At 36.3% G+C, this 12,369-nt stretch overlaps 1 protein-coding gene across 2 annotated transcripts in view; it reads right to left on the bottom strand.

Annotated features, from left to right (window-relative positions):
• ZNF169 (zinc finger protein 169) overlaps positions 1-12,369 on the bottom strand; it is a 68,860-nt gene that overhangs the window by 35,556 nt on the left and 20,935 nt on the right. For both annotated transcript variants that reach the window (XM_082469929.1, XM_082469928.1), the window contains exon 4: positions 207-333. In XM_082469929.1, the coding sequence (XP_082326055.1) occupies positions 207-333 (127 nt within the window). The remainder of the gene's footprint in view (positions 1-206; positions 334-12,369) is intronic.

Genomic DNA, 12,369 nt, shown 5'->3' with positions numbered 1-12,369 from the left:
TGGAAGAGGCCTGCAAATGCAACATCATATCCCCGCCCCCAGCAACACACACACACATAACTTCACTATTTCCAACTCTATAGAATCCAGACATTCTCTGGGTGTAGGGAAAATGTTTCTTTCTGAGCCCAAAGAATGGTGGCTGCTCCATAAAATCTTAAGATGCCCACAGGCAGAGTCTGAGACATGAGACAGGTCAACCTTACCCAGCGACACCATATGGCTGTAGTTCTCCAGCATTACATCCCGATACAGGGTCCTCTGAGCAGGACTCAGTAGCTTCCACTCCTTTTGGGTGAAGGCCACAGCCACATCCTTGAAGGCCATTAATGTCTGTAACACAAACACATCCCTGCTCACCCAGAAGCCACCCATGCCCACTAGTCAACTTAACCTAAGCTACTAACCAGGGCCACGGCAGCAATAAGGCTAGCGTGGGGCATGCGGGTGAGATAGATAGATCCTGCTTTCAACCTGAACCCTTCTGCCATGTGTTGAAGACTACTAATCCTTCTCCCACATTGCTGGTGGCTCTATTCAGGGGTTCTCTATTCTATTGATCTTTATGTCTACGATGCTGTGAAAATCACAGTTTTGATTACTGTAGATATCCTGTAGGTCTTGAAATCAGGTAGAGTGATTCCTCCCCCTTTATTCTTCATTTTAAAGATATTTTACCTATTCTAGGGCATGTGCCTTTCCATATAAATTTTGGAATAATCTCTTCTATATCTACCAAAAAACCCTGCTGGAATTTTGACAAGATTTGCATTAAACTGTATATCAATTTAGGAAGAACTGACACCTTTACCATGTTGACTCTTCAAATCTATGAACATGAGATGTCTCTCCATTTACTGAGATGTTCTTTGATGTCTTTCATCAGCATGTTGTGGTTTTCAGCATACAAATCCTAAGTAGGTTTTGTTTAAAAACTGATACCTAAAAATTCCTTCATTTTTCTTTTTTTCAGTGATTTTAATGGTATTGTATTTTTAGTTCAGTTAAAAATGATATAGGGGCTTCCCTGGCGGCACAGTGGTTGAGAATCTCCCTGCTAATGCAGGGGACACGGGTTCGAGCCCTGGTCTGGGAAGATCCCACATGCCGCGGAGCAACTGGGCCCGTGAGCCACAACTACTGAGCTTGCGCGTCTGGAGCCTGTGCTCCGCAACAAGAGAGGCCGCGATAGTGAGAGCCCCGCGCACCGCGGTGAAGAGCGGCCCCTGCTCGCTGCAACTAGAGAAAGCCCTCGCACAGAAACGAAGACCCAACACAGCAAAAATAAATAAACAAATAAATTTTTTAAAAAGCCTAAATAAAAAAAAATGATATAGATTTTGTTCATTGCTATGATATAGAAATAAATTGTTTGTATGCTTATCTTGAATCCTGCAACATGGCTGAACTCACTTACTAGCTCTAGGAGTTTTTTTTCTCCTAGATTCCTTAAGATTTCCTATATAGACAATCATGGTATTTGCATATAGGGACAGATTTATTTCTTTCCTTATAATCTATATGTATTTTATTTCCTGTCTTGCCTTACTATAGAACTTCTAGCACAAAAGTGAATAAGGGTGGTGGGAGCAGACATCCTTGCCTTGTTCTTGATATGAGGAGGAAAACATAATGTCTCAAAGCATTAAGAATACTGTTCCACAAAGATACCACATCACATCCATTAGGATAGCTATTACCAAAGAAACAGAAAAAAACAGGTTTTGGGAGGGAGTGGAGAAACTGGAACCTTTGTGCATTGTTGTGAAAAAAGTAAAATGGTATGGTTTCTGTGGAAAAGAGTTCAGCAGTTCCTCAAAAAGTTAACATACAAAAAAAAAAAGTTAAACATACAATTTACCATATGATCCAGCAATTTTAATCCTCGGTATATACCCCAAAGAATCAAAAGCAAGAACTCAGATACTCATACACCAATGCCCATAACAGCATTATTCACAATAGCTCAAAGGTGGCAACAACCCAAATGTCCATCAACAGAAAAATAGATAAGAAAATGTAGTACATATATACAAAAAACTGTATACTTTTCCGCCTTAAAAAGGAAGGAAATTCTGATACATGCTACATCAGAGATTAGCCTTGAAAACATTATGCTAAGTGAAATAAGCCAGTCACAAAGGACAAATATTGTTTGATTCCACTTATAGCAGGTACCTGGAATAGGCAAATTCATAGAGACAAAGTCAAACAGAGGTTACCAGGAGCTGGGGGGAGTGGGGAATGGGGAGTTACTATGTAATGGATAGAGTTTCAGTCTAGGAAGATGAAAAAGTTCTGGAAATGAAGAAAGGTGATGACTGCACAATGGTGTGAATGAACTTAATGCCAATGAACTGGACGTTTTAAAATGGTGAAAATTTTGTTATGTATATGTATATTTTATATTTAAAAAAAAATAATGTTATTTATAGATGTTTTTGTAGATGTCCCTAATCAAGTAGAGGAGTTCCCCTGTTTCTATTGTTCTAAGGTGTTTTTTTTCCCCCACAAATGGTTATTGAATTCTGCCAAATGCTTGTACTGAATCAACTGATATTAATATAATCATGTGGTCTTTCTTCTTTAGCCTGTTAATATGGGGGATTACACTGATTGAGTTTCAAATATGAAACCAGTCTTGTGTCCCTGGAATAAATCACACTTGATAATGGTGTACAGTTATTTTTATATATTGTTGAATTCAATCTGCTAATAATTTAAGGATTTTCATGTCTATATTCATGAGAGATGTTGACCTGTAGTTTTCATTTTTTCTATTATCCTTGTCTGGTTTTATTACCAGCATAATATCCATAAAGTAAATTAGAAAGTGTTCCCTCCTATTTTCTGAAACAAAAATCATGTAGCATTGGTGTTTAAGTCTCCTTTAAAAATTTGGCAGAATTCCACAGTAAAATCACCTGGGCCTATAAATTTCTTTTGTGGAGTTTTTAAATTATAAATTGGATTTTCTTAATAGTTATAGCTCTGTTCAAATTATCTACTCCATACTGGTCAAGTTAAAGTACAACAGTTTGTTTTTCAAGGAAACCAGTCCCATTTCATCTAAGTTGTCAAATTTATGGGTGGATATTCTGTTGATGGCTACAGAGTATGTAGTAATACCCCTTGTTTCATTCCTGATACTGGTAATTTGTGTCTACCCTTTTTTTCTTAGTCTTGCTAAAGTTTAGTCAATTTTATTGTTTTCAAAGAACCAGCTCTTTATTTCACTGATTTTCTCTATTCCTTTTATTTTCAATTTCATTGATTTCTGCCTTTATCACTATTATTTCCTTCCATTTTGTTCCTCTGAGTTTACTTTGCTCTTATTTTTCTAGGTTCTTGAGGCAGAAGCCTAGATTATTGACTTGAGACTTCCTGTTTTCTAACATATACATTTAATGCTACAGGTTTTTCTCTCATGACTGCTTTAGCTGCATCCCACATACTTTGATATCTCACATTTTCCTTTTCATTCACTTTCATGCAGGTTTTTATTTCCCTTGAGATGTCATTTTTGATGCCCAGATTATTTAGCAGTGTGTTATTTTCTAAGCGCTTAGAGATTTTTCTGTTAGCTTTCTCTTATTGGTGTCAAGTTTGATTCCATTGTGGTCAGACAACATACTTTGCATGATTTAATTTTTTTTAATTCATTAAGGTAAACAAATTTTTTTGTTTCATGTGTTGTTTTGTGGCCCAGAATATATCTATCTTCATACAGTCATCCCTCAGTATCCACAGAGGATTGGTTCCAGAACCCCCCTTCAGATACCAAAATCCATAGATGCTCAAGTCCTGTATATTAAATGGCATGGTATTTGTATATAACCTACACACATCCTCCTGTATACTTTAAGTCATCTCTAGATTACTTATAATGCCTAATCCAATGTAATGCCACGTAAATAGTTGTAAATATAATGTAAATGCTATGTAAACTATGTAAATAGTTGCTGGCACACAGCAAATTCAAATTTTGCTTTTTGGAACTTTTGGAAAAAAATTTTTTTTAATTTTTGATCTGCAGTTGGTTGAATCTGCAGATGCGGAACCCATGGATATGGAGGGCTGACTGTAAGAATATGCATTTTGCTATCGTTAGGTGGAATATTCTGTAAATGTTGATTAGATTCTGTTGGTTGATGGCGTTGTTGAGCTCCTACTGATTTGGGGTCTAATTATTCTATATAACATTGAGAGAAAGGTGTTGAAGTCTCTAATTGTTGATTTGTCTATTTCTCCTTTCAGTTTTCTCTTCACATCTTTTGAAGCTCAGTTATTTGATGCATACACATTAAGCATCCCTATGTCTTGCTGGTGAATTGACCAATTTATCACCCTCTGTATCTGGTAATTTTCTTTGAAGTCTATCTTACCTGATATTAATATAGCCACTCTTGCTTTCGTTTGATTAATGTCTGCATGATGTATCTTTTTTTTATGATTCCTCTTCATTTGTGAAAAATATTTTCATTTCATACAGGATTTGGGGTTTACAATTCTTTTCCTTCAGTGCCTGAAAAACATCACACCACTTTCCATCTAGACTCTCATTTCTGATGAGAAATTCACTACCATTCTAATAGTTTTCTTCCTCTGTAAGAAATGTGTTACTTTTCTCTAGCTGATTTCAAGATGTTTTCTTCATTTTTAGTGTTCAGGAGTTTCATTATAATGTATCCTGGCATGGATTTCAGTGGGCTTATCATGTTTGGGATACACTCAGCTTTTTGAATCTATAGGTTTACATCTCTTGCCAAATTTAGGAACTTATCAGCCATTAATTATTCTAATACTTTTTCAACCCTGCCCTTCTTTGCTTCTTCTTCCAGAACTGCAGTAACACAAATGTTAGATATTTTGTTATACTCTCACAATTCTTGAGACTCTGTTCATCTTTTTCCCAGTATATTTTCTTCCTGTTGCACAGATTGGGTAATTTCTATTATTCCATCTTATAGTTCAATAATTTCTCTGTTACCTCCAATCTGCTCTTAAGCCCATCTTCTGAACTTTTTCTTTCAGGTACGTATTTCTCAGTTCTGAAATTTCCATATGCTTATTCATTACATCTTCTATTTCTTTGCAGAGGCTTTCTGATTTTTCATTTTTCTCAAGTGTGTTCTTTTAGTTCTGGATATCCAGTTGTCCAAGCACCACTTGTATAGACTGTTCTTTTTCAATTGAATAGTCTTGGCATCCTTGTCAAAAATCAATTGATCATATGTAAGAGGGATATTTTTCTGGGCTCTCAGTTCTATTCCACTGATCTATATGTTTATACTTATGGCAGTATAACACTGTTTTGCCGCTGTTTGTAGCTTGGAGCGAAGTATTGAAATCAAGCAGAGTGAGTCCTCCAACTTCCTTTTCGTTTTTCAAGATTGTTTTGACTATTCAGGGTCCTATGACATTCCAAATGAATTTTAGGATAGGTTTTTCTATTTATATAAAACACGAATGGTACTTTGATAGGGACTGTATTGAATCCATAGATCACTTTGGATATTACTGTCATCTTAGCAATACTGTCTTCCAATCCATAAGCATGGGAAGTCTTTCCATTTATTTAGGTCTCCTTTAATTTCAGCAATGTTTTGCACTTTTCAGTGAACAAGGCTTTTGCCTGCTTGGTTTATTACTGAATATTTTATTATTTTTGATGCTATTATAAGTGGGATTTTAAAAAATATTTCCTGTTTGAATAGTTCTTTGAAAACGTACATAAATACAACTGACTTTTGTGTGTTGATTTTGTGTCCTGAAACTTTGCTGAATTCATTTATTAGCTCTAACAATTTTTTTGTGGATTCTAGGGTTGTATAGATTTGAGATAATGTCTGGAGGAAAGAAATAATTTTACTTCTTTTTGAATGTGGATGCCTTTTTTTTTCTGCCTAATTATTCTGGCTAGAACTGCCAGTACTATGTTGAACAGAAGTGGCAAAAGCTGACATCCTTATCTTGTACTGTTCTTCAGGGAAAAGCTTTCAGTCTTTCACCATAAAGAACAACATTAGTGTGGATTTTTCATATAAGGCCTTTATCATGTTGAAGAAGTTTTCATCTATTCCTAGTTTCCTGAATGTTTTTACCATGAAAGAGTGCTGAATTTTGTCAAGTGCTTTTTCATCATCAATTGAAATGATCATGCAGTTTTTATCCTTCATTCTCTGAATGAAGTATATTACAGGATTTTAATATTTTGAAACATCACTGTAAATCTCACTTGGTCATGAGTTACAGCATTTTGGTGAGGATTTTTTGCCCCTATATTCATACGGGATATTAGCCTGTAGTTTTCTTTTCTTGTAGTGTCTTTGTCTGAGACCTCTGTAGTCAGAGCAATGTGTCACAGAATGAGACAGAAAGTGTCCTCTCCAGTATTTTGGAATAGTTTGAGAAAGATTTGTGTTAACTCTTCTTTATATATTTATATATTTAGTAGAATTAACAAGTGAAGCCATCTCATTGTGAGCTTTTCTCTGTTTGGAGGTTTTTTTAATGACTGCTCCAATGTCCTCACTAGTTATAGATCTATCCATAATTTCTATTCTTTCCTGAGTCAGTTGAGATAAACTGTGCATGTCTCCAAATTTGTCCATTTCACCTTGGGTAGCAAATTTGTTGGCATACAGCTGTTAACAGTATTCCCTTATAATCCTCTATATTTTTTAAAAATTGATAATAAAGTTTCCAATTTCATTTCTGATTTTAGTAACTTGAGTCTTTTTTTTTTGTTAGTCAATTTAGATAAAGGTTTGTCAACTTTGTTAATCTTTTTAAGGAACCAACTTTAGGTTTTGTTGATTTCTCTATCATTTTTCTATTCTCTATTTTGTCTTTGCTCTTTTATTATTTCCTGCCTTCTGCTAGCTTGAGTTTAGTTGGTGCTTCTTTTTCTAGTTACATAGGTTATACAATTAGTTAGGTTATTGAGTTCTCCCTTAATACATGCATTTACAGCTATAAATTTCCCTCTAAGCACTGTTTTCACCATATTCCATAAGTTTTGGTATGTCATGTTTTCATTTCCATCTGTCTCCCAAAGTATTTTCTACTTTGTGATTTTTCTTCTTGACACATCAGTTGTTTAAGAGTGTCCTACTTAGTTTCCACATATTTGTGAATTTTCCAAAGTTCTGTTATTCATTTCTAGTTTCATTCCATTGTGAACAGAAAAGTTACTTTGTAAGATTTCAATCATTTCAAACTTAAGGCTTACCTGTGGCCTAACATATGGTCTATCCAGGAGAACGTTCCATGTGCACTTGAGTGGAATGTATATTTTGCTGTTGTTGGGTTAGGTGAAACTGATTTACAGTGTAGTTCAAGTTCTATATTTCTTTGTTGATCTCCTGTCTGGCTGCCCTATGCAGTATAGAAAGCTGGGTATTGAAATCACCATTATTGTAGACCTATTTTTCTCTCAATTCTGTCCATTTTTACTCCATATATTTTGCGACTATATTGCTAGGTTATGTTTATATTTATAATTGTTATATATTATTTCTGTAGTGAACCTTTTATCAATATATGTCTTTCTTCATTTTATTATCTTTTCCTAATTTAAAATCTGCTTTGTCTCATGATATGGCCATCCCAACTCTCTTTTGATTACTATTTGTATGAAATATCTTTTTCCATCCTTTTACTTTCAATCTCTTTATGTCCATATTATCTAAAGTGAGTCTCTTGTAGGCAGTATATGTATAGATCTTGGGGTTTTTTTTAATCCAAACTGCTAACCTAGGCCTTTTGATTGGGGAGTTTATTCCATTTATATTTAATGTGATTACTGAAAAGGAAGGATTTACTTTTGCCATTTAGCCTTTTGTTTTCTGTGTATATCTTTTGTTCCTCAGTTCCTCCATTACTGCCTTTTAACATATTTATTGATTTTTTTCTTGTATTTTTTCACTTTTATCGTTTCTTTCACTTTCTGTATATTTTTAAGTATTTTCTTAGTGGTTACCATGTTAACATGTTAAACTTGTAAAAATCTACTAACTTAGTTTCAATAGTATACAAACACTCTGCTCCTATACTTTTCCATTCCTCTTCCCTTATTTTGTAATTGTCCAAGATTACATCTTTATACAGTGTATGCCCATTAACACAGATGTATATTTTTTGTGTTTGCCTGAATCATACAGAAAAAGCAGAAGTTATAAACCAAACAAAAAGCACAATAATACTGGCTTTTACACAAGCTTCTGTACTAGTGTTCACTTTTCTTTCTTATGGTTTAGAGTTACTATCTAGTGTCCTTTTCAAATCAGCTTGAATTTTCTGTTTTGTTTTGGTTTGTTTTTTGGGTTTTTGTAGAGCAGGTCTACTGTTAATGAGCTCTCTCAGATTTTATCTGGTAACATCTTAATTTCTCCCTCATTCTTCAAGAATAATTTGCCAGATATAGAATTCTTAGTTGACAGTTTTTCTTCCAAGACTTAAAATGTGTTATCTCTCTACTGGTGGCCTCCATGGTTTCTGATGAGAAATTGGCTGTTAATCTATTTGAGGGTCCCTTGTAGGTAACAAACAACTTCTCACTTGCTGCTTTCAAAATTCTGTCTTTGGGTTTTGACAATTTGGTGTGGATCTTTTTGAGTTCATCCTACTTGGAGTCTGTTGAGTGTCAGGGATGTATAGACGTATTCTTTTATCAAATTTGGGAAGTTTCTGGATATTATTTCTTGAAATTTTCTCTCTCCCCTTTCCTTCTGCAATTCCCATTATGTGTATGTAAGTAAACCTGATGGTGTCGCACAGGTCTTTCAAGCTCTGTTGATCTTTCGTTAATCTTTCCTTTCTGTTCCTCACAATGCGTAACCTCAGTTGAAATATTTCCAAGTGCACAGACTTAATTTTACCTGTTTAAATATGCTGTTGAACCCCTATAATGAATTTTTCCCTTCAGTTATTGTACTTTGCAGCTCCAAGATTTCTAATGGTTCCCTTCTATAATTTCTCTTTATTGATAATCTCTATTTGTTCAAACATTGTTGACCTAGTTCCTTTCGTTCCATTTCCATGGTTTCCTTTAGCTCTTTATGCATATTTAAGATAGTTGATTTAAAGTCTTTGTGCTGGGGCTTCCTCATGGATAGTTGGTAGGCAGGCAGTTTAAAATGCCACAGTACTCTCCTGCCACAAACTAAGGAGCTTCTTTCTTCACCAAATCTTACAGTTTTGACTAGATTCCGAAGTTTTACAAAAGTTAATTCTGACAGTTTCTGGCAGCCCATTAGTTGCTTTTGGGCAGGTATGATCATGGATTTCTCTTACTCTGTCATTTTTCATATCACAAAGTTTTTTTTTAATTGTATGATTCCATTTATATGAAATATCCACAACAGGTAAAACCATAGAGACACAAGAGGGTTAGTGGTTGTCAGTATCTTGGAAGAGGAGCAAATAGGGAGTGATTGCTTAATGATAAAAATGCTGGAACTAGATAGAGGTGATGGTTGCACAACACTGTGAATGTATTAAATACCACTGAATTGTACATATTAAAATGGCTAACTTTATGTTATGTGAATTTCACATCAACAAAAAAATTTAAAGTCACTTTTAAGGAGATGTGTTTCCAAGGGCACTTTCCATATCCTAGTAGATGGCCCAGACTAATACTTTCAACAAATTGGAAAGAGATTATTCACAGGGCTCTCATGATCTTACATACACTGAGTATCATCAGAATCTTCCTCATGTTCCTTACGCTTCCTGGTGTCAACACTCTGATGTGGAGTCAGGCTCCATATGGGCTGAGCACATTGAAGCTTCCAACATGTCACTTGTATCTATGGCCTTTCTCCCTCTATCAGTCTTCTTGACACTGAACAAATCCAGAGTTTCACATTCACTGTATTTAAGGGTTCTCTCCACCCCTGTGAATTTTTACTTGTGTACTCTCTGATGCTTGTTGTGAATTTTGACTAAAGGTTTTTCCACACTCATAACATTTGTGGGGTGCTATGGACTAAATTGTGTCCTCTCAAAATTCATGTTGACCCCTTATTCTCAATGTGTCTATATTTGGAGATATGGCATGCAAGGGATAAGGTTAAATAAGGTCAGAAAGGTAGGCCCTGATAGGGTTGGTACCTTATAAGAAGAAGAGACCAGAGCTTACTCTCTTTCTGATGCTGCTATGTGAGCACACAACAAGAAGGCAGCAGTATGAAAGCCAGGAAGAGAGCCCTCACCAGGAACCAAATCAGCCAGTACCCTACTTTTAACTTCCCAGCTTTGAAAACTGTGAGAAATAAATTTCTGTTGTTTAAGTCACCAGTCAATGGTATTTTGTTATGGCAGCCCTAGCAGACTAATACAGATTTTGGTACTGACAGTGGGGTGCTGCTGTAACAAATTCCTAAAACTGTGGACATGGCTTTGAAACTGTATGATGGGTAGAGATTGGAAGAATTTTGTGGTGCATGCTAGAAAAATCTGAGATTGACATGAAGGGACTGTTGGTAGAAATACAAACATTAAAGGTGATTTTTATGAGGGCTCAGAAAGAGAAGAGCTGAAAAGAAAAGTTCCATCTTTTTAGAGAATACATAAATAATGAAAAAAATGATGGCAGAAATATAGATGTTAAAGGACATTCTGGTGATGTCTCAGATGGAAATGAGGAACAGGTTACTGGAAACTGGAGGAAAGGTGATCCTTGCTATAAAGTGGCAAAGAACTCGAGTGAACTGTGTTCTAGTGTTCTGTGGAAGGTTGAACTTGTGAGTGATGAGACTGGATATTTAACCGAGATTTCAAAGCAGTGTTAAGGAGTGGCTTGGTTCCTCCTGACTACTTATGGTAAAATGTGAAAGAAGAGAGATGAATTGAAGAAGTAATTGTTAAGTAAAAATGAACCCATACTGAAGATTGGAAAATTCTTAACTTATCTACATTGTAAAAAAAAGAGAGAGAAAACTTGTTCTGAGGAGAGCACTGAGGGCATGTCTGAACACTTTGATAAGGTAATTAGTACGGGTGTGAACCATGAATTTAATCAGCCATCTCAGCAGAAGCCAGGAAAAGATGGAAGTATACCCACAAAAACACTGCAGCTGTGACTAAAGTAGGCACAGAAAATGGGATGAAACAGGAAGAGTGTGAATATGCATTATCCTTCAAGGAAAGAGAGGCTATTCGTAAGTTGTCAGGGCTGTTAATCCCACCACAGGCCCAGGGGGCAAGGCTGCCACTCCTTGCTTACAGCAGGGCCCTCTCAGAAAGCCACAGAGGCAGGGTCACGCCTCTGGGCCAAAGGGGTACTGCCAATCCAGTGGGCCTGGAGAGTAGAACATCAAACCAGAGGGTTATTCTCCAGCCTTAGGATCTAATACAATTTACCTTGCTAGGTTTGGACTTATTTAGAATCCTTCACCCTATCTTCCTTCTGATTTCTCCCGTTTAGAATGGGAATATGTAACCTACTCCTGTCCATCATTTTATTCTGCAAGTACATAACTTGCCTGGTTTCACAGGTTCACAACTGGAGAGGAATTTTACCTTAGGATAAATGGTACCTTTATTCATGTCTCACCTGTATCTGATTTCGATATTTAGACGAGACTTTGGGCTTTAAAGTTGATGCTGGTATGAGTTAAGATCTGGGGGCGCTGTTAAGATGAAATAATGTATGTTCATGTCAGAAGGACATGAATTTTGAAGGGCCGGGGGTGGAATGCCATGGACTAAATTATGTCCCACAAAATTATGTTGAAGGCTTAACTCCAATTTGGTTGTATTTAGAGATGGGGCCTCTAAGGAAGTACTGAGGCTAAGTGAGGTCATAAAGGTGGGGCCCTGATCCAATAGGAATGGTGCCTCATAAGAGGAAGAGATACCAGAACTCTGTCTCTGCCATATGAACACACAGCAAGAAGCCAGCCATCTACAAGCCAGGAAGAATCCTTACCAGGAACTGAATTGGCTGCACCTGGATCTTAGATTTTCCAGCCCCCAGAACTGTGAGAAAATAAAATTTATGTTGTTTAGGTCACCTAGTGTGTGATACTCTTTTATGGCAGCCCTATCAGTCTAATACAGAGGGTTTCTATCCAGTATAAACTTCCTGATGCTGAATAAGATTTGCAATTTCACAAAAGGCTTTCCCACACTTACACATCCATAGAGTTTCTCACCAGTAGGGATTCTGTGGTGGTAATGATGGTAGAAGCTCTGGCTGAAGCACTCCCTATAGATACTACATTTGTATGGCTTTTTTCCCATGCTGTAACTTCTTTGGTGCTGGCCAAGTTCTGAGTTCAAACAGAAGCCCCTCCCACATTCATCACATCTGTAGGGCTTCTCTCTGAAGTAGATTCTTTGGTGTTGGGTTAGATATAA

Source organism: Balaenoptera physalus, assembly GCF_965194825.1.
Source record: "Balaenoptera physalus genome assembly, chromosome: 7".
Lineage (NCBI taxonomy): Eukaryota > Metazoa > Chordata > Mammalia > Artiodactyla > Balaenopteridae > Balaenoptera > Balaenoptera physalus.
This window is presented reverse-complemented; position numbering and strand designations above follow the sequence as displayed.